Source organism: Acipenser ruthenus, chromosome 6, assembly GCF_902713425.1.
Source record: "Acipenser ruthenus chromosome 6, fAciRut3.2 maternal haplotype, whole genome shotgun sequence".
NCBI classification, from domain to species: Eukaryota; Metazoa; Chordata; class Actinopteri; order Acipenseriformes; family Acipenseridae; genus Acipenser; species Acipenser ruthenus.
Genome location: NC_081194.1, coordinates 45,613,853 through 45,632,096, shown reverse-complemented (window position 1 = coordinate 45,632,096; position 18,244 = coordinate 45,613,853). Strand labels below are relative to the sequence as shown.

Below are 18,244 nucleotides of genomic sequence, written 5' to 3'. Positions count from 1 at the left end.
TACTTTACTTTCTACATGTACTTATACATATACATATACAAATTTGTTTCAATATGGCAAGTAGTCCGTGGGAAAAATCCAAACACCATGGTGGTCCACTAATGTTTGTAACCGCATCACAAAAACAAATCAAACAATAACAAAAAAAACACATTTAAAAAGCCTTTTAATATGCAAAAATCAAGTAATTATGCATTTACTGTGCGAGGGTGAGACCCTCACTGTAATACTGAACTGCCTGTTATTGTGATTATTAATGTTATTCTACTGGTGATAGATAGAGCTGTGGTTTATTATGTATCATGCATGTTGTTCACCAAAGAGTTTTTGATATATGACGGTGCACTGCTGTATTTAGATTAGAGCGATTCCCTTAATGAAGTTGCCGTAGCTATACACGTGGAACAAGGTTTTTGTTGTAGCTAGAGTTAGACATTAACCATGGCCTGGCGGCCTGGGGCCGGTAGAGATTGCATATTGACCTGTAGTTATGAAGCACCACAGGCCGGACTGGGCCGGTTACATTTTTTAACTAATATATAGTATTAGTATAGTGCACATGGCTTCCGTTTCATGAATCGAGGAAAATGGACCAGTGTGCCAAAAAGCTGCAAAAACTAATTTACGAATCAATCCCCCACCCCCTCCGATAACGACGTAATTGAACTAATCTGGACTTTCCCGCTGCACGTCATGTTTGTAGTACCGTCAGAATCTGAGACTTCTTACCAAAGTGCTGTGTTGTGGTAAGAATCGCTCCCGCTACATGGATAATCTTTACAAATTGAGTTTTCTACAACTAAGCAACCAATAAGCCAAAAGGAAAGCGCTGAAATCAATAATCATAAAGAAAGTAATTATGAAAAAAATGAAGACGTGAATGACAGTGAAAAAAAAGTCATGTTCTGCCTTGTTTCCCAGACTTGTAGATAAAACAGCAGCTTTACTTGTTGAAAACTCAACATTTCGTTTACATCATATCCAGTCTCACAGTAATAGTTCACAAGATAGCAGGTGTTTGTCTGCTGTGACTTCAGTCTTTCCAGGACTCGTTGGTATCACTCAGCAAGATTAGCGCTGACTTGGGAAAGTCTACACAAGCGAAAGCGCTCTGAGAAGGTGTGGGAGGGGGTGGGTGATTCCCTGACACACACGAAACAGCAGGTGTATTTGAAGCACCGCACAGGTGCCCAGTTTTATTGTGCTGGGTGTACTTTCGATTTTCAGCCCGCAGAGGGCGCTGTTTGCCGTGGTCTGCGTACCAACTATGGTAACACAGAACCACGGGACATACCAGTACGGTACGGATCAAGTGCGGGCGCACTTACAAGTGCTCAAACAATAACAATAACAAGAAAACAGGAAAATAAAACACAGTAACAAAACTACAAAAGAAAAGGTGCTGCACTTCGGCAGCGTTACCCCAGCCGTCGCTAGCCGCACGGCCCGGGTCTCCGTCCTACTCTGGCCGTCTCCTCAGTCTACCCTCACACTACACAAGGGGTCTGCCCACGGGTTCCCCACTACAGTTAGGTTTTTCCGTTCTTTATCTTTCTTTTCTTTGTTTTCCTCGTTTTTCTTTTTGGTCCCGGTTCCCGTACTTCCCAGTACGTCTTTTGTTTTTTTTTTCTTTAAAAGGGCAGACCTGAGGAAACAGCAGAGTATTATTTTTATAGGGCACACAATCCCATTAGAGCCCGCCTACCAGCCACTCAGAGAGGGGGAAAGCGCACACACCCTCCTCCCCACCTCTCCGTGTCACCGCCATGACTGACAGGCCGACCCCACGGGACTGCCGCCCCCTCCCTGCAGCATCGTGCCTGCGTCAGACGGCCAGTCCAGATCTCCCCCTGTTACAGAAGGATAGTTATTATTTTGTATTATGAATATTGTTTTAATAATTCTTTCCCTGTATTCCTGTGTTTTTGATTGTGATGGCCATGTTGGTCTCCCTAATCACACAAGTATTCTGTGCTAAGATCACAGCTGCATGAGACTTTTGTGAGTACTCTGTGTGATTATTCATTAACAAGCACATGTTAAATGTAGGAATAGTGAGGGAATTCCCTAGAACAGTGGTTTTCAACCCCGGTCCTCAGGGACCCCTGTGTCTTCTAGTTTTCATTCCAACTGAGCTCTCAATTACTTAACTAAGCCCTTAATTGAACTAATAATTAGTTTAAATTAGACCTTTAATTGTTCAGAGCTCCTAAAAAAAGGTGCAGATTTAAAGTTATTTATAACATTTTATAGTTAAGTTGAAATCTCCAGCTGCTTAAGAGCTGAAAACAATTCTAGGCTTAATTAAGCTAATTATTAGTTCAATTAAGGGTTTAGTTAAGTAATTAAGAGCTCAGTTGGAATGAAAAACAGAAGACACAGGGGTCCCCGAGGACCAGGGTTGAAAACCCCTGCCCTAGAATAAGCAGCTCAACATTCACTTCCTGTGTTATAGGTAATAGGACCACATATTAGTTACACAGTTGTGTTCTATGCAGCCCTTAAACCACAGTACTGTATAAGAGCTCAGGTGGGGAGAGATAAACAAGTACTTCCATCAAATGTCCCACCCCTATATATATATGTGCGCTGTTTTATTATTATTTGTATTATTGTTTGCAGAGCAGATATAAAGCCGCCGCCATTATTTGTCATTGTTTTGTATTTTGATTTTAAAACCTTGTGACAGATCAGCTACTGATTATTTAACTAGCTGACAGTCATGCATCCTTATTAAATCCGTGCAGACTATGGCCAGTTAGTTAGCTAGTTAACCCCTCGGCCAAAATATAAAAGCCTGCAGCTGTTTTTGTTCAGGGAAGAGGGTTCGGAGTAGAGAACGAGAGCAAAGGCAGGAGGTAAAAAAAGATAACGATTGCTAAGCGTGCTGGTTTAAACACCAGCACGAGACTTATTTGTTGTCAGTTTATTGTTTATTTGTTTGGCCAACGCACCTCTTTGTTTGTGTAGTTTTTTTGTTTGTTTTATTATTTAATAAAATAACTGAACGCCGTAGCGTTTCAGTTTCGCCCCGCTACTTCCTGAGTCTCTGTTTCTGGTCTGACGTCACCCCTGCAGCCATCCTGTTCACAAATGTATAAAGTTGTGCTATGATAAATGGTCTTTATCCAAATTAAAAAACAGAATATCATCAAAGGATTTGCAAGAATGTTGGCATTTGCACAACTTACCGATTCTCCAGCCCGTTGAGCGCTGCTAAGGTGTTAAAAATCACATAGAGCAGGCCGTTATCAAGCAAGATATCAGCCACTTTGGAACAGGCGTTGACGAGCTGCAGCAGGATGCAGAGTGTATTGTGCACCAGTGTGTTCTCATACAGAGAGTTCTCGATCAGCCCCAATATGGGAATAATGCACCTTTTCCTGAAGGGGTCAATCTTCTCCATGTCTTCCAGGTCGAGGCTAGTTTTTAAAAAAATAAACAGAAAACAAAGATGTCTAACTGACTGACAGTAACAGCAAATATTCCCAGTTCCAATTCAGTCATTGCACTTGTAGTCTAAGCAAGATTCAAACCCAAGCCACAGAGTGGAAAGGCTGGTTCATTAACCATGTAATCCCTCTTTCACAGTAAGTGCCCAATATAAAAGGCTTTGAACATTGGAAGTAGAAGGCACAACTTAACATTTTATTTTATTTTCATCAATTGCTTACTGTGGCAATGTGCCCCGCCCCTTGTGTGCATTTCTGTGTTGTATGTTGCGTATGGTGTGTTAATGTTGGTGTATAGGCATTGGTACACGGGATATAAACGGGTCTGTTCGAACGAAGTAAGACACCAAATGTAACAAAACCCCTACTGCAGTATATATGACAATTTCTATGCGTCAGGGGTGACAGAAAGCTCATAGTTTAAAATGTTTTACCAGGATAAACCTGAGATGATGCCATGTTGTTTACAAAGGCTTCCTATTAACAGACATCAACACAGCAGCACGGCCCCCCACTCCTCCTAAAGCACTTACTCTTCATCCAGCCCCACCGGCCTGCCAAACAGCATCTCTAGGAAGCACTCCAGCAGGCCCTGGTTCCCCTGGTGAAGATAGAGTTGATTGGCCAGAAGAGAAAAGCCATGGTTCTTGAGAAACTTCTCCTTTTGCTCTTTGAAGGCCCGGTTAAAATAGGCATCCAGCAACTAGGGGGAAAAAAAGAGACAGCATTACAGTAAGCATGGAAAAAGCAGAAAGATCTCTGTGCAGGTACTTTGCATGTCCTGTTATTTACTGTATAACAGATTTATGAGCAGCAAAGATGACTCCTCAGCACCACAAACCAAAAGGGGTGGTTGAATCCTTTTTTGAGTCATACAGTATATAGTCACATATATATATATATATATATATATATATATATATATATATATATATATATTATATATATATATATATATATATATATTTATGTACTGCATATGCATGGTGTTCATTTATAAGGGTTACAATGTACTTTCAGATCTTCTCTATGGCTCCTCTGTAGCAACGATAAAATAAAATGCCCAATCACCCCACCCCAAGCCAGTTTATTATTGTTGGACAGCATAAAAAGAAAATTAGTAAACGATTGCCCAAAACATGGAAAAATTAGTAAAATTAGTAAAACATCTGCAATTAAAGTTTTATACTCAGCAAACACTTAGTATTCTTGACTTTGTTTTTAACTATCCCTGTTCATTAAAAAAAATCATAAAACAAAACAAAACAAAACCCAAGCTTTGTGAACCTTATTACACTTCATTTTTGTAGTAATATTAATACGTGTAGTAATATTTTGTAGTAATATTGGTATGTGTCAATCAACCCCTTTGGGAAAACACCAGGATAATTAATAAAGAATGAAGGTGTGATAGGGTTTCGATCATTAAAACTGACAATGTATGTAATTAACAAAAAATCCCCTGCAAAAGATAAAAATAAGATATTAGGAAAATTAAACACGTTTCTGCTGTAGTGTGATATGCATGCCTTGCAGGGGAAAATAAATGAACAGCCACAAAGTGTACATGGCTCAGAGCTGTTTGATCTCACCTTCATGACCCCCTGTTGTATCATGGGGGATGGGTGGTTGACAAGGACTATCAGTGCTTCAGGCTGAACTAGCTTGTCCATCACATCTTCCAGCATCAAGTCTGGCAGGATGAGGAGCACACCTCGCAGCAGATCATATAGACCACAGCAAATCAGCACCAAGCAGTCTTCAGTGGGAGATCTGAAACATCAACGCACATGCTGCATTATGCAAGCTTCCACTACAGTCAGTTACAACATACGGGCTCAGCAGCTTCATGCCTGCAGTTCCAAGAACGGTGCTCAAGGCTTAGTTGGTGGAATCAATCCTGTTGTCTAATGTCTCTACTTGACAACATAATAGAAAGACTAGCAATCTGTACTTGATTGTAAATGGCCAGACAGTTATATGACTGATTCATTTGTTATGCAAATAGCATCCACATGTACCCTGTAATGCATAAAAACAGCACCTGGGTGCAAGTCAGTTTCAGTCACAACAGGCAAGTCAGACAGACTTTAATAAACTGCTGAAAGTAGACACTTAGTTGGAAGGGGCATCTGTATCCCATACAACTGCACACATTCCTTAATGAGGAGCAGTCGAATCAGTGCTGTCCTGGCGGCCCATGGTAGCCCTACTTCCTATCCACCGTGCTTTGGCTAATTTTTTGTCTTGTATGTGCTTGTTTTAAGCATATTGTATGGAAATATCATGACCAGAATTGCAAAAGGTTAGAGGTTCAAATTTAGCTCCCCAGATGTTTATCAGATGCTTTACATTGTGAAAAATGGTGCCACAAGAGAGTGTAGTAGCATAACATCACCATTATTAACAATAAATCAGAGAAAACCCTTTGTTGGGGATGTAACTGAGTTTAAATCATAAGAAATGTTTGTTTTGGTAACATTTCAAACCCAATACTTTTTTACCCAAGAAGTTGTACTCAAGTCTCACACTTTTACAGTATGTCTGAGAAAAGGTGCGCAAGATAAGGTTTTTCAGTAGAATGTCCCTAGGATGGCACCTCATTATTTTCAGTTCTTCTACTGGCCTTGTTTCACAGTAATGATAAGTCACGAATAAATTCCACAGTTGTTTTTTTGGTTGGATTAGATATGGAATTTAGCAACATAATGATATTGGTTGTATTTGTTCTGAAAGCATATTACAAATTCTCCTTATGACACGGTTACCCACATATTATAAAAGTCTGCTTTAATACAGAAGCAAAATGAAAAGCATTCTGCAGCAAACAAACCGAACCTGGTGTTTCCAACTCCACAAAACGGAACTGTCAAGCTGAGGCTGGTTTTTATACTGAGAGTTGATATGACCAATGCAGCTCTCTACCCATAACTAATACAGCTTTACGGCACATGCTTAAGATTCCTATCCTAACAAAAGTTTATACTGAGGTTAATGCATATTTCTTGAAGGGAACTCGAGTGAAGGTATTGTGGTAATTTTTTTATTGGTACGGATGTTGAGAATAGAGCAAACTGAACGAGGTAATGAATGGGTATGCCTTTTGTGTGCTCCAGCATTGAAAACTAGTGTTCCTTGCCAAAATATATTTACAGCAACCAGAAAAAATATATATATTTACATCCCAAAAATAGCAACTCACTTACTACATTTACTTCCATCCTTTTGTAATTGATTTATTTGAATGGGAAAACAAATTAAATTTACAAGGGAGGAATCAATGCTTCTGAGTCTATGCGCTTCAACCAGAAACACAGGCAAGCCATAAAAGCATACTCTTCTCAACACATATCAAATACACCATTCAACCAAGACAAACAAATAGTGCTAAAGTCCAAACTCTAGGCTAAACCTACCTGTCGTCGGTGGAGTCTGGTTTACTGAAGGTGCAGTCATAGGCGGGCGAGTATGCGTAGCTCTCCCAGTCTTCAGGCAGCACGCCCCGGTCAGAGAGGCTGGGCCAGCGTGCAATGGCCAGAGCGCCGTTCTGCGCTGGGAATGCCAGGCCCAGGCTGGCAAAGTTACTCTGACTCCTCTGTAAGGAGTGGATCCCTTTCAGGCTGTCCGGACGCCTGACACCCTCACCTCCTGGAGACTCAAACCTGTCCTCTGACTCGAGGCCGAGTGGGCTTTCCTCACCACTCCCGCCTGCTGTATCCTCGTCTTCTTGGCTTGGGCTGCTTGCTGCCTCTGGAGAATTAACCAGGGCACTGTTTTGACATGGGGGGAGCTCCCCGGAGTCACATACAGTTTTGGCGGACTCACAGCTACTGATGAGCAGGTCCTCCTTGGCCCACTTGAGGGTCTCAGTAATCCCCTGCACAATGCTTCCATCACCCATGGTGGAGTCAAACTTGTTATGGTGGACCTTGTGCAGCTCATCCAAGCTCCTGTCCTGCTGGCGAGTAGGTGATTGGGGTGAGGAGCTGGGAGTCACTGGAAAGCTCTCGGGGTGCTGCTGCTGCTGCTCGTATGCCACAGAAGGGCTGGACTCCTGCTCCGAGGTGCTAAGCACCATGTTTCCTCCTGCAGAGGGTGAAATCGAACATAAAATCACTGTGCACTTATTTATGGAAGTGGAATGGCAGTCTTTTTTATGCAACTGGCTAACATGCATTAGACTATGTAGCTGTTTAGACTAGTCTGATACATTTTTGTGCAACCGGCCCTAAGATCAGGGGAATGTGTTTATTGTTTACGGTTTGCTGGTGTATTTGATGTCCTTGGTTCAAAACCAAATATCTTAGAATGTATTCTCTATGGAATATGACCATTCAATAGCAAAAACAACTTACAGGAATGAGTAGTTCAATTATTTTATTCCTGTCTAAAAATGTACACAATTCTGAGCGGCCTGTAGGCAAATTATTTACAAACAAAACAGCTCTCCATAACTTGTCCTATAGAGTGTCCTTAAGGTTTTCTCCAAGTTGGATTAATGGTTCTCTAGACTAGATATATGTACTGCAAAATGCCTTAAGTGTACGTCAATCATGATTACTGGGCTGTGTTGTAAACAAAATACAAGTGTTACTGTGAGTCATTGGTAACATTGATGGTATCTAACTTACTCCAATTCACACACCCCCACCAAAAAAATAAAAAGTTAACTGATGCTTAATTATGTCACTATTTTAATTACATCAATGTACATAATATAAACAGTGTTTCTTCTTTTTATATATCATACTGTATGCTTGAATCTGATTATAATTTGCAATCCCACCTCCCCAATAAAACAAAAAACCTGCTTGTCCTACAGTATCTTAAAAGAAGCTGCAGTCTACAGTTGATTTGAATATTGCTTTCCTGTCCCTCTGCCTGCAGTGAGCTTTTTTTGGCAGTGATTGTTCATGAAAAAAAATAAAACACACACACACTGGAGTGATTTCTACTGTTGAATTGACTGGATATGGAGGTCAGTATACTTGTATAGAACTTTTTTCTTTTTTCCTGTAGTGCCTGAAAGTAACTTATTAAACATGTACCTGCCATGTTCCTTAATTAAGCCATGCAAACATTCATAATGTCGCTAAAATGCCTGTCTGCTCTCTGTACAGTGAAGGACCTTTTATTGCTAACTTTAAACTAACGAGAGACATATTTTTGTGTGGTAATATACTCTAACGTGTTATTATTTTATATATTCTATGTTTCTTACATTCTGGTTTAGTTTTGTTTGTGTAAACTGTGGCGTCCTGCTGTAGAAAATACTTCATTCATAGTTACGTAGGTGTATGTTTTGCTGCTATGCTTCGAAGAGAAATGTGTTCAAAGTCATCATATTATTTTATTTTTTACTAACAATATGAAATTTGAAAGGTGTTTGTCCAGGTCTTTTTCAGGTAGCTGGTGAAATGATCTTGTTTCTCTCACTGAGCGCAAAATACGACATTTTGCACTTTACAGGCTTGTTGTTAGTTATAAATACGGCAGCTGCTGACATTAAGCGGTGCAGGCAGTGATAACGTAGGTAGGAGTCTGTTCCTCGTCTACTATTACGTGTCTACTCTTGACAGTTGCTGGTGCACTTATTTTATTTATTTATTTTTTTCAGGTGGACTGATGTCTTCACTCAAAGTTATCTGGAGTTTCATCCCCAAATATATTAAAGGAAATAGGTGGAATGTCACTAATTTTTGCCAGTGGTTTTGTAACTAATAACAAATAAAATGGCAGTTTGTCATGGAATTTAGAATGTAGTGGTGCGTAGCGATTTACTCAGTGTGAAGCGGCTCATTAAAATGCAAGCCATGGTATACACTCTATATATACGCACGGTCATGTGATGCTGTTTAACTAAATCAGAGGTTGTTATTTTTCCAAGCCGTGGTATAAGTATGCAATCAGGCCCAACAGAGTGTCCGTATACATCGAATATACAGACGCCACGGGGCATCGTGCGGCAGAAGCACTGGTTCACTACATAAAAACATACTTCATTCTGAAGCAAAAGACATTTTTTTTTTATACCATTAAAATGATCTTATCCCTCTCAGAAATTGTGTCTTTGCCTTTGTGCTTGCTTCTAAATATGGTCCATTGAGTTAGAGGGCACAAGTTGCCCATAATAAAACACCTTAAAACAATAATGTAACTGCTGCTACTGCAATCAAGTAATTTCTTGTTTGTTTGAATATATTTATTTTTTTACTTTATATATTGGGGCATGTTTTGTACTTGCTTTGGATTGGGTACTTTATTTTATATCTTTAACAAGCGCTGACAGTGCGTAGAATGACGGGGAGAGTAATAAGCAAACATATTTTAAATTCCCTTACTATTTCAGGTACGTGCCTTTAAAGTAAGATGTCTGGCTGCGAAAGGACTGCAACTCTATTGTCGTTTTTTATACACAAACAAGCTTACTTGACTTGAAAAATGTCTTAAACAATGCAAGCAAATTGCTACTTGGTTTGATTGAATGAGTAACACAACAACCTTCAATATGAAAGCTGAAAATGTACTTCAATAAATAACGACACATTTTTAATGAAAGAAAAACATTCTAGCCTTCACTAAAGTAAAAAGGAGCTTCTGTTATTTGAAATACCACTGCTTCAGATTATTACTAGTGCTTAATAACAGTAACAACATTTTATCTGAAGTTGGTGTTGAACTTAAATCCGTTTATGGCCCACAGCAACACTGTTTGGTTCTTTGCCTTTTTTTAATGCATATCATTTAATTAAAGACAGAATAAAAACAAACTAAACTAACAACTACCTAGCCTATATTTATTTAATCATTTTTTTGTAGTCTCTACAAACTGCTCAGCATCTTCGCCCTACTGTTGCTAACGTTAGCTGTTGTAAATAGTGAAGTGCGGACTATGGGTCAACCAATGTTTGTGTAGGGTGCGTTTTATTGTGTTTTTATTTCTTTTAATCAAGGTCAGACTTCTGACGTCGTCTGAATGACTTACTTTTTTTGTATGATATTTTAAACCATTTATAAAACACAAAACCATAACAAAGTAGAGAATAATAGTGTGTATATAGTATATACACGGAGCAAAAAAAGGAACATAGGAAAGAATATATAGATGCCTATGGTCTCAATCAAGTTACAGTTCAACAGGAGAAATAAAAAAATAAATAAAACTCAAATATCACAAAAATCAAGTATGTGCGAAAATATTTTAGTTTACCATGATACAAATGGACCTGGGAGAGGTCATTTCACCCATGCACAAGCCCTACAGTTTAATCTGGTTTCTTTTTGTAATATGCTCAATAACCCATTCATTACTTGTGACATTTCTCGTAATTATTGCATTTGCAGAGAAACTGACAGCTGAGGAACACCTGACCTTCAAAGCAGTGACAGTATTACTCTTTCAACTTAGGCTCCTGCTACAGGGCATGTTGGAACAAAATCATGGTAAAAAAAAGACTTTAATATGAGGGTGGATCAAATTTCTTATATGATGCTTTCCAACTCAGAAGGAGATTCTGTTAACCAGCAAATGGGCACTCTAACTTGTTATGTAGTTTGCAATTACAGTCGGCGACGCTTTATTGGGACGCCTCGGGAGAAGTAAAAATATCCTGAATAAGCACCTGTCTCTATTAAATAAGCGGTATTTCAGATGACCTTAGTCACAATTTTCTGTTTCTAAATTAAAAGAAAAAGAATGAAATTACATCACATTATGATTTAATGTTAAATTCGAGTCAATATTTATTTTTTTATTACAAATTACATCTTATCACAAGACGAGGCACCTGTGATGTTGACATGCCAACTTTCTTTGCAACAGCAGCCAGAGAAACCACAGGAAACCTTCAAGATTTCAACATGGTTTACGCAATTTAGGCGAGTAACAGCGTAATCACATACTCACTGCACTGTGCTACGCAAATATGTCTTGCCCTGAAAAGCGATCTCCATTCATCATTTGAAAATACTGTATCACCATTAAACAAAGTGATGTCCCAATTAAATGACATAAATAGCATTGGGGAGAACCATCTCCCAGAGTTGTATCCCATTTAAAGTATGAAAGCAGATGCTAGTGAATACAATAAAATGCTTAATTCTAAATGTATATATGTATTGTTTAATGGTTATTCTATACAAATCATTCATAACAAATAACTACAGTATCAATTTATCAATCAACCGGTTTCCTTACACTGTAGTTTAGTGGGATTATGAGATAAAGCTGTCTGTGTATGCTTTCTATGTTCCTCTGCAAACATTCTATGCGTTATTACAGCCCCCCAACTCTGGTTTCTAGAAGCCAGCTTGATCTGCAGACCAGGTCACCATTCATAAATACAGTAGTTTAATTCTAGTTTCATGTTTAACAAAAAAACTATTTACTAACCCAACAGCACCCTTATCTTTCTCACTACTGGTAACAGAAAGAAAAAAATATATAATAATACTGTTTAAACATGTTAGCCTTACTCAGGTATTCCAAACTGCTTAGCCAACTGCTAAGGCAGGATCCTGTTTGTGATCAGTCCTAAATAGTGTTAATATATTGCAACAGCTAATGTATGCCATTATAGTTGCACTTCTTTGTAAAAATTGTAGATGTCTTTGTTTTTCTTTCTGATTATCAGTGTTTCTCATTGAATATCCTAGCAAGAGGACACTGCGAATCCATGAGGTCCTACCACACATACAGATACGTTATGGTTATACCTTCTGAAGGAGCTTCTGTGAAGCCGGATGGGGACATTGACAAGTCAGGGCTGCCTCCTGACTTCCCCCCACTGCTTGAGTGTCTCAAGTACATGATCGACTGCAATTTTTCCTGATACAGTTTACCATCTGGAAAATAAAACAAGAGTAATGTCAGTGGATTCTTTATTTCACTTAAAATACAACTCAGGGGTTGAATTTCATTTTTGTGTGCTGGGGGGATTTCCCCCCTATGCTGCAGACAATGGGGGGATTCCAAAATTTTAGGGGGAATGGCAAAAAAAAAAAGGCACTTTTGCATATAATAAACTATATATATTTTACTGCCTCATCATTCACACTGGTGTTGCTTTAAAATAAGCTGCTTTCAGGAGACCCAACAGCTGTTCTTCACTGTGAGACAGAGTACTCTCCATTGCTTTTGCCATTGCCTGACGTGAAGTTTTTGCATGCAGCAGAAGAAAAAGGTGCTTTCCTTTTTAACCAGCGCTCCATTTCTTTTTTTAGCTCTTTACACACAGCCCCATTTCCTCCTGTTTTTCACTGTTTTCACTTATGTATGTTTAACTACTGGATAGTTTGTACTGCATGCATGTAACACATCAAATGAAAGGCCACAAAATGTCCTTTCATATTATGTATGTTGCAACAAGATCAGGAATACTATATGTGGTAGAGATGCGAACATATTTATAAAAAAAAAAAACGCTTTTCCAAAAAAATGATGTTTGGTCACTGCTATACATATTGTAATTATAAAGAAAAAAACAACACTGCACCATTGAACCTCAATATGAAAAGAACATATGGGGGGGGGGGGGGGACGGACGGACGGACTGAGCATCTAAGCTTTCCAACAATACCTCCCCTTTCAGTCTATCTGCTACAATGACGGAGCAATAGACTCAAAATGAAACCTAAGCTGTTAACTCTGTCACATGATGAGAGGCTTAACTTCAGGTGATCGTTGTTCCGCATACACACACTGAATACGTCTTTGGAAAGGCCCGAATCTGTACTTTTAAACAAGCCATGCACCAGGTGACTTTTATGGTGCCTGAGTAATATGTGCGTAAACTTCAGTGCGTTGGCACCCCAAAATGAATGGGGCTGAGTTTTAAGAGTTAAAGCAAAAAGTCAAAGTTTGCAAAACAACACCTAGATCAACAACAACTAACAGAGCGGGGGTGGGGGGAGGTTCTTGGCTTACCAATATGCAGGGAGAAGTAGAAGCTGGTAGGCGTATGGCAGACGTAGGTGTTAGTGGGCGGGTGCACTGCCAGCAGGAAGTTGTAGATGAGTTTGAGCAGTTCCAGATCTGGCGGAGATCCAAGGACCTCTTGAAAAATCTTGACGAACGAACGACACACATCTCGTGGTATGGACGTCAAGTGCTCATCACGGTGCTCCTGAGGAGTGAGTGAGATTTCCAAGTTATTACATTCAGGAAAAGAGGATGAGTCTATCCTCACAGAAGTTAAAGATAATCCACTGTTTTTTAAATGGTCTACATACATAATATTTAAGAACCATGCATTGATGACTTACAGAAGTTCGAGTTCATTTAAAAGTCTCAAATTTAAAAAATCTCACAGGATGCTTTACCTAACTAAGAAAGTAATACAATGAATCGCTGGTCTTAGGAAATATTATAAGAAAGCAGTGGTACCTGTAGCACTTGACAGGTGAGCAGGAAGCGATGGACCACCTGAGCCTTGAGAAACTGCTTGACGTTGAACATCTGTTGGGGGTGGTTAACCCTGATCATGATCTCCAGGGCTGCCAGCAGGGTTTCCCAAACGCCACACTAATAGAGAGACGGGAGACACATAATCCAAGACACTGGCACAGCTGCATTCTTCATTTAAGTTTTTAAAGATCCAATGAATGAATGAATGAATGAATGAATGAATGAATGAATAGATATATAGACACACACACAAACACACACAAACACACACACACACACACACACATACATACAGTCAGCTCCGCATATCTGCATGGGCTCGGGACCGGTGTGAGATCATGCACATAACAGGAGTGAGGGAATACAATGGGATACAAGGACAGTAGGTCTATACGTACGTGCACATGTACATATGACTCGTTTTGATCAGATTCATAACTTTACTTTTCACTTAGATTTTATTACAAGTAACTTAAAATACTGAACAAGTTCAGAAAAATAAACCAACTTAAAATACGTTATGCACTCAATGCAAACAACACTATTCTCTGACAAATCACAATATGATATGTAAAATAATGTACCGTATATAACAGCCCGCATAAACTACGTTATTGGAATACGTTACAGTAAAACAACAAACAGGTGTGTACAGTACCTTACTATAGATCTTGTGACTACAACGTAGCAAAAAAAATATTTGATGGAAGTATGCACAGTATTTGGCCGATTGAGCTGATAAATAACCGTAAAAAGTGGTCATAAGACTGACAACCATTTGCCTCCATGAAGGCTTGTAGTGTGCTGAGGCTCAAGTTTTACAGATCCGCTTTGCCATTTTCTGTGTCTTTCTTGCCAGCTTTTCCCGCTGTCATGCCGTTGCTATGCGCTCTACGTCACTTCTATTTCTGACACACTCAAACATTCTTTTTTTTTTCCTGAACTTTGTTTGCATTATGTAATTATCCAAATTAAAATGCAATGTACAATGGACTTTGGGACCGCACAGCTTCATGCAATTAAACAAATTATGCATTTAACTGATATGCATTTAACTTTAATTTCCTATCTGTTTAATATCCTATTTGGTGTGTTTTGTATACATCTCTATTGCTGTTTCTTCACAGATCATTATTTACAGCACAGGGCTTACTAACTAACTATTTTTTCAACCAGGTGCTGCTTCTGACAAGACTCCTAAGAGTCTGATTTCTGAAGTGAAGTGGCTTTTGAAATTGGTGCATGCATCTATAATTTATGCCCCCTCTGGCAACTGTGAATTAGTACAAGGAAAATCTATATTACATGAATAAATAAATACATACATTTACATAAAATACAGCTGCACACCCCTATTGGTCATTTGTCAAAACCACTTCAACAATCTTTTCAGAACAAGGACATGCTGGAACAGTACAAATGCAAAGTAATGACCTATGCAGAAACAACACCAGAGAATCTAGCAGAACCACCATAATAGGATATTATGAAAATGTACATATAGTCTAAAGTAGCTCTTTAAAATTCCTTGCTCACCTGTGCTTTAGCCCAGATCTTCCAGTCCAACAGCACTTCTGACAAGAGCTTCACATCCTGGACGACAGCATTGGACTCGGGGTCCAGCTTGAACTGGCCGTCCACACTCAGACTCAGGATCTGGCCACTGCAGCAGCCGTCCAGCAGGGTCTACGAGATCCATAAAAATCCATGATCACAATTATAAAAATGTGTTGTTTAATACTTTTTTTAGCAATGCCACGACCTTACAGAGCTGGTGAAAATGAAGCATAAGATTGCTGAAGCAGGGTAGGATTGTGTGATAACATTTTGGTGAACACTGGTGCAAAATCAAAGCAGTTATCATGTTCTCCATGTAGTGTGACAAACAGATGAACATGATCAGTACATAAGGGTCTCCATAAGGGACCCTAAAAAGTGACACCAGGGCAATAAACTATAATTTGCAAATCCGCTATAAGCAATTTGATTTGAAAATCTTTTTATTTTTTGGTCAGGTCAACAATTACCTTTTGTTATGTCACCTAATATTGCATTTATAGACTAGTACATTAAGGGGACGATTTTCAAAGCTTTACTACATTTTTTGAAAGGTACCCTGGTTACTACAACCCATGCAAATACAGTTAAATAAAGCAAAGGATATTTCTGGTATTTGACCGATTAAATTAATCATAATGTTATGGATTTGTTATAAACTCTATACAGTGTTTACTGTGTTTTTACGGCGTTACTGGATATAGTAACCGACATTTAAAAATCAAGATAAAACAAAAACAAATACCACATCAGCAAACATGCCATACCTTCAATATGTGGAATCCTACAATGCACTTGGATTTAATGAGAACCTGATGGATCATGGAGTAGCCATTACAGCTTTCCATTTCTTGAATCCGGTTCTGGTTGTATTTAGCCAAGGACAACACAACCTGGAGGGCCAAGGCCTGGGTCTTCTCACAGTCACTCAGCTCTACTGCCTGTAGGAGTAGACATAGTTCAAGTGACACATAGAAAGAATCTAAAACTACAGTAGTATTGATGCAAGATACAGAGTACTGCAGAGTGACACACAGTAAAGTAATCCGTCACGTATCCGACTGTGGTGGGACCAAAGTAAAGGTGGATATGTAAAATGAATCCTGTTTTAAAATACCATTATACACAGCTGTAACAATTACTATATTCACACACTTATTGTTTTGAGATTCAGCTTTTATTAAGGAACTCCCCTAAATCCCTTTTTTAGAAAGATACAGGGTATTAATGCCTGTGACAGAGTAGCCACCTGCGGTGTGGGTGCATGCATTCACTGCTGATTGACAGATAGGAGATTGAGACAGAGGTTGAAGTTAATACGCCATGCAGGCGAACAGGATTTATTTACATATCGACACATTAAACAGCTCACATGACACTACCAGCAATGGCAGCGTATGGAGTACATACAACACAGTACGAAAACTTTGGTGGGATCTACAATCTCTGAACTAATCTTTTCTGTTCAATAATAAACTAACGTTGCTGAAGAGGCTGATCATGGAGGACAAACGGCTAGGATGGATATGTGACGGGCAGATACACAACGGATTACTGTATTTATATTGTACTTTCACTTTCTATATATTGCAACCCCCGACTATTTATATTTCACCACTAAAAATGTACAGCATATCTGTGTGTAGAGCATGTAATGATAAGGTACTTACATTGTAATGGCATTTTCTACTCTTGTGGTCTGGTTAATATCATAATCAATGTGGTTAGAATGATAAAATATTTATTTTTTTGGCCTGTAGCACTGATATTGTGTATTAGTATGTAATCTTCAAACTTCTACAGAAGTCAATCACAGCATTATGTTAAAGGGTTCCATGAAAAACAAGGGCAGTTACACTGCAGTTACACACTTTAGACTTGTAAAATCATAAATGTGGACATCAATGAAAAGGTATTGTTCCAGGACTTCAGTGGGGCTCTCCTATTAAAAACAACAAATCCTGCATAAGAATACCCTGCCAAAGAGGAAGATGAAGGCCCCTGTCCCCCCGATCTCATGCAGGACGCTCTGCAGGCCCTGGTGCTGCACCGGCTGCAGTGCTTTCAAGCAGAGCGGGTCCAGCACGGTGCTCTGGATCTCTTTAGCACTGAAGGGCCTCTGCGACGCCATCATCTTGTTCTGTCCTTTCAGTCGGATCACTGGCTCATAGATTGTGTACTGGCTAGGGCAGCTTGGGGCATAAACAATAGCCAGACTTTCCTGAAAATATACAGAAGACAGATTATGGTTTATTAAAAAGTGACATAGCTTATTACCAAGCCTTGCAGATGTCTGCTTGAGCGCATAGGGCTTCCGGCCAGAAGGGGCCGCTGTAGCACCTGGAGGTAAATGCAGAAGTGCAAGATGCAATGCCACGCTTTCCGTTGAATCCTCATCAAAAGAAAAACTACAACAGCCAGGATGTCAAGCTGCTCTCTCCTGACTATGACTGATCTGCCCCAAGTATCACATTTTCACTAAATTGAGATATTCTTTCTGGTAAAAATAAATAGAGCCAGGTGTCCCCAAGTGTATTTTGTGATATCTCAATGGTCTGGGCACTACCGTTGGGGGAATGAAAGCTGCAGTAAAAGAGCCAATCAAAATCAGTCAAAGTATATGGGGGGAAATAGCTTGAACCATCTTAAAAAGAAGACCACCCACAACTTAACAACTTATGAAGCCCTATAAAAAGAAAAAAGGAGTTGTAAAGTACTTAGTATAGTTAGTGCTTAATATTACAAGTAAAGCATTAGGTTAAAATAAACTGATCAAAAACAGTGCCACTGTTTAAATTGAAACAAGGCCATTTGTGCACAAGGCTATGAA

At 39.2% G+C, this 18,244-nt stretch overlaps 1 protein-coding gene across 6 annotated transcripts in view; it reads right to left on the bottom strand.

Annotated features, from left to right (window-relative positions):
- LOC117411061 (lysosomal-trafficking regulator-like) overlaps window positions 1-18,244 on the bottom strand; it is a 186,765-nt gene that overhangs the window by 57,260 nt on the left and 111,261 nt on the right. For all 6 annotated transcript variants that reach the window (XM_034018115.3, XM_034018116.3, XM_034018117.3 and 3 more), the window contains 10 exons: window positions 17,390-17,635; window positions 16,182-16,355; window positions 15,394-15,543; window positions 13,837-13,974; window positions 13,378-13,576; window positions 12,168-12,296; window positions 6,869-7,538; window positions 5,045-5,225; window positions 3,986-4,155; window positions 3,192-3,422 (listed from right to left, as the gene is read on the bottom strand). In XM_034018115.3, coding sequence (XP_033874006.3) covers window positions 3,192-3,422; window positions 3,986-4,155; window positions 5,045-5,225; window positions 6,869-7,538; window positions 12,168-12,296; window positions 13,378-13,576; window positions 13,837-13,974; window positions 15,394-15,543; window positions 16,182-16,355; window positions 17,390-17,635 — 2,288 coding nt within the window. The remainder of the gene's footprint in view (window positions 1-3,191; window positions 3,423-3,985; window positions 4,156-5,044; window positions 5,226-6,868; window positions 7,539-12,167; window positions 12,297-13,377; window positions 13,577-13,836; window positions 13,975-15,393; window positions 15,544-16,181; window positions 16,356-17,389; window positions 17,636-18,244) is intronic.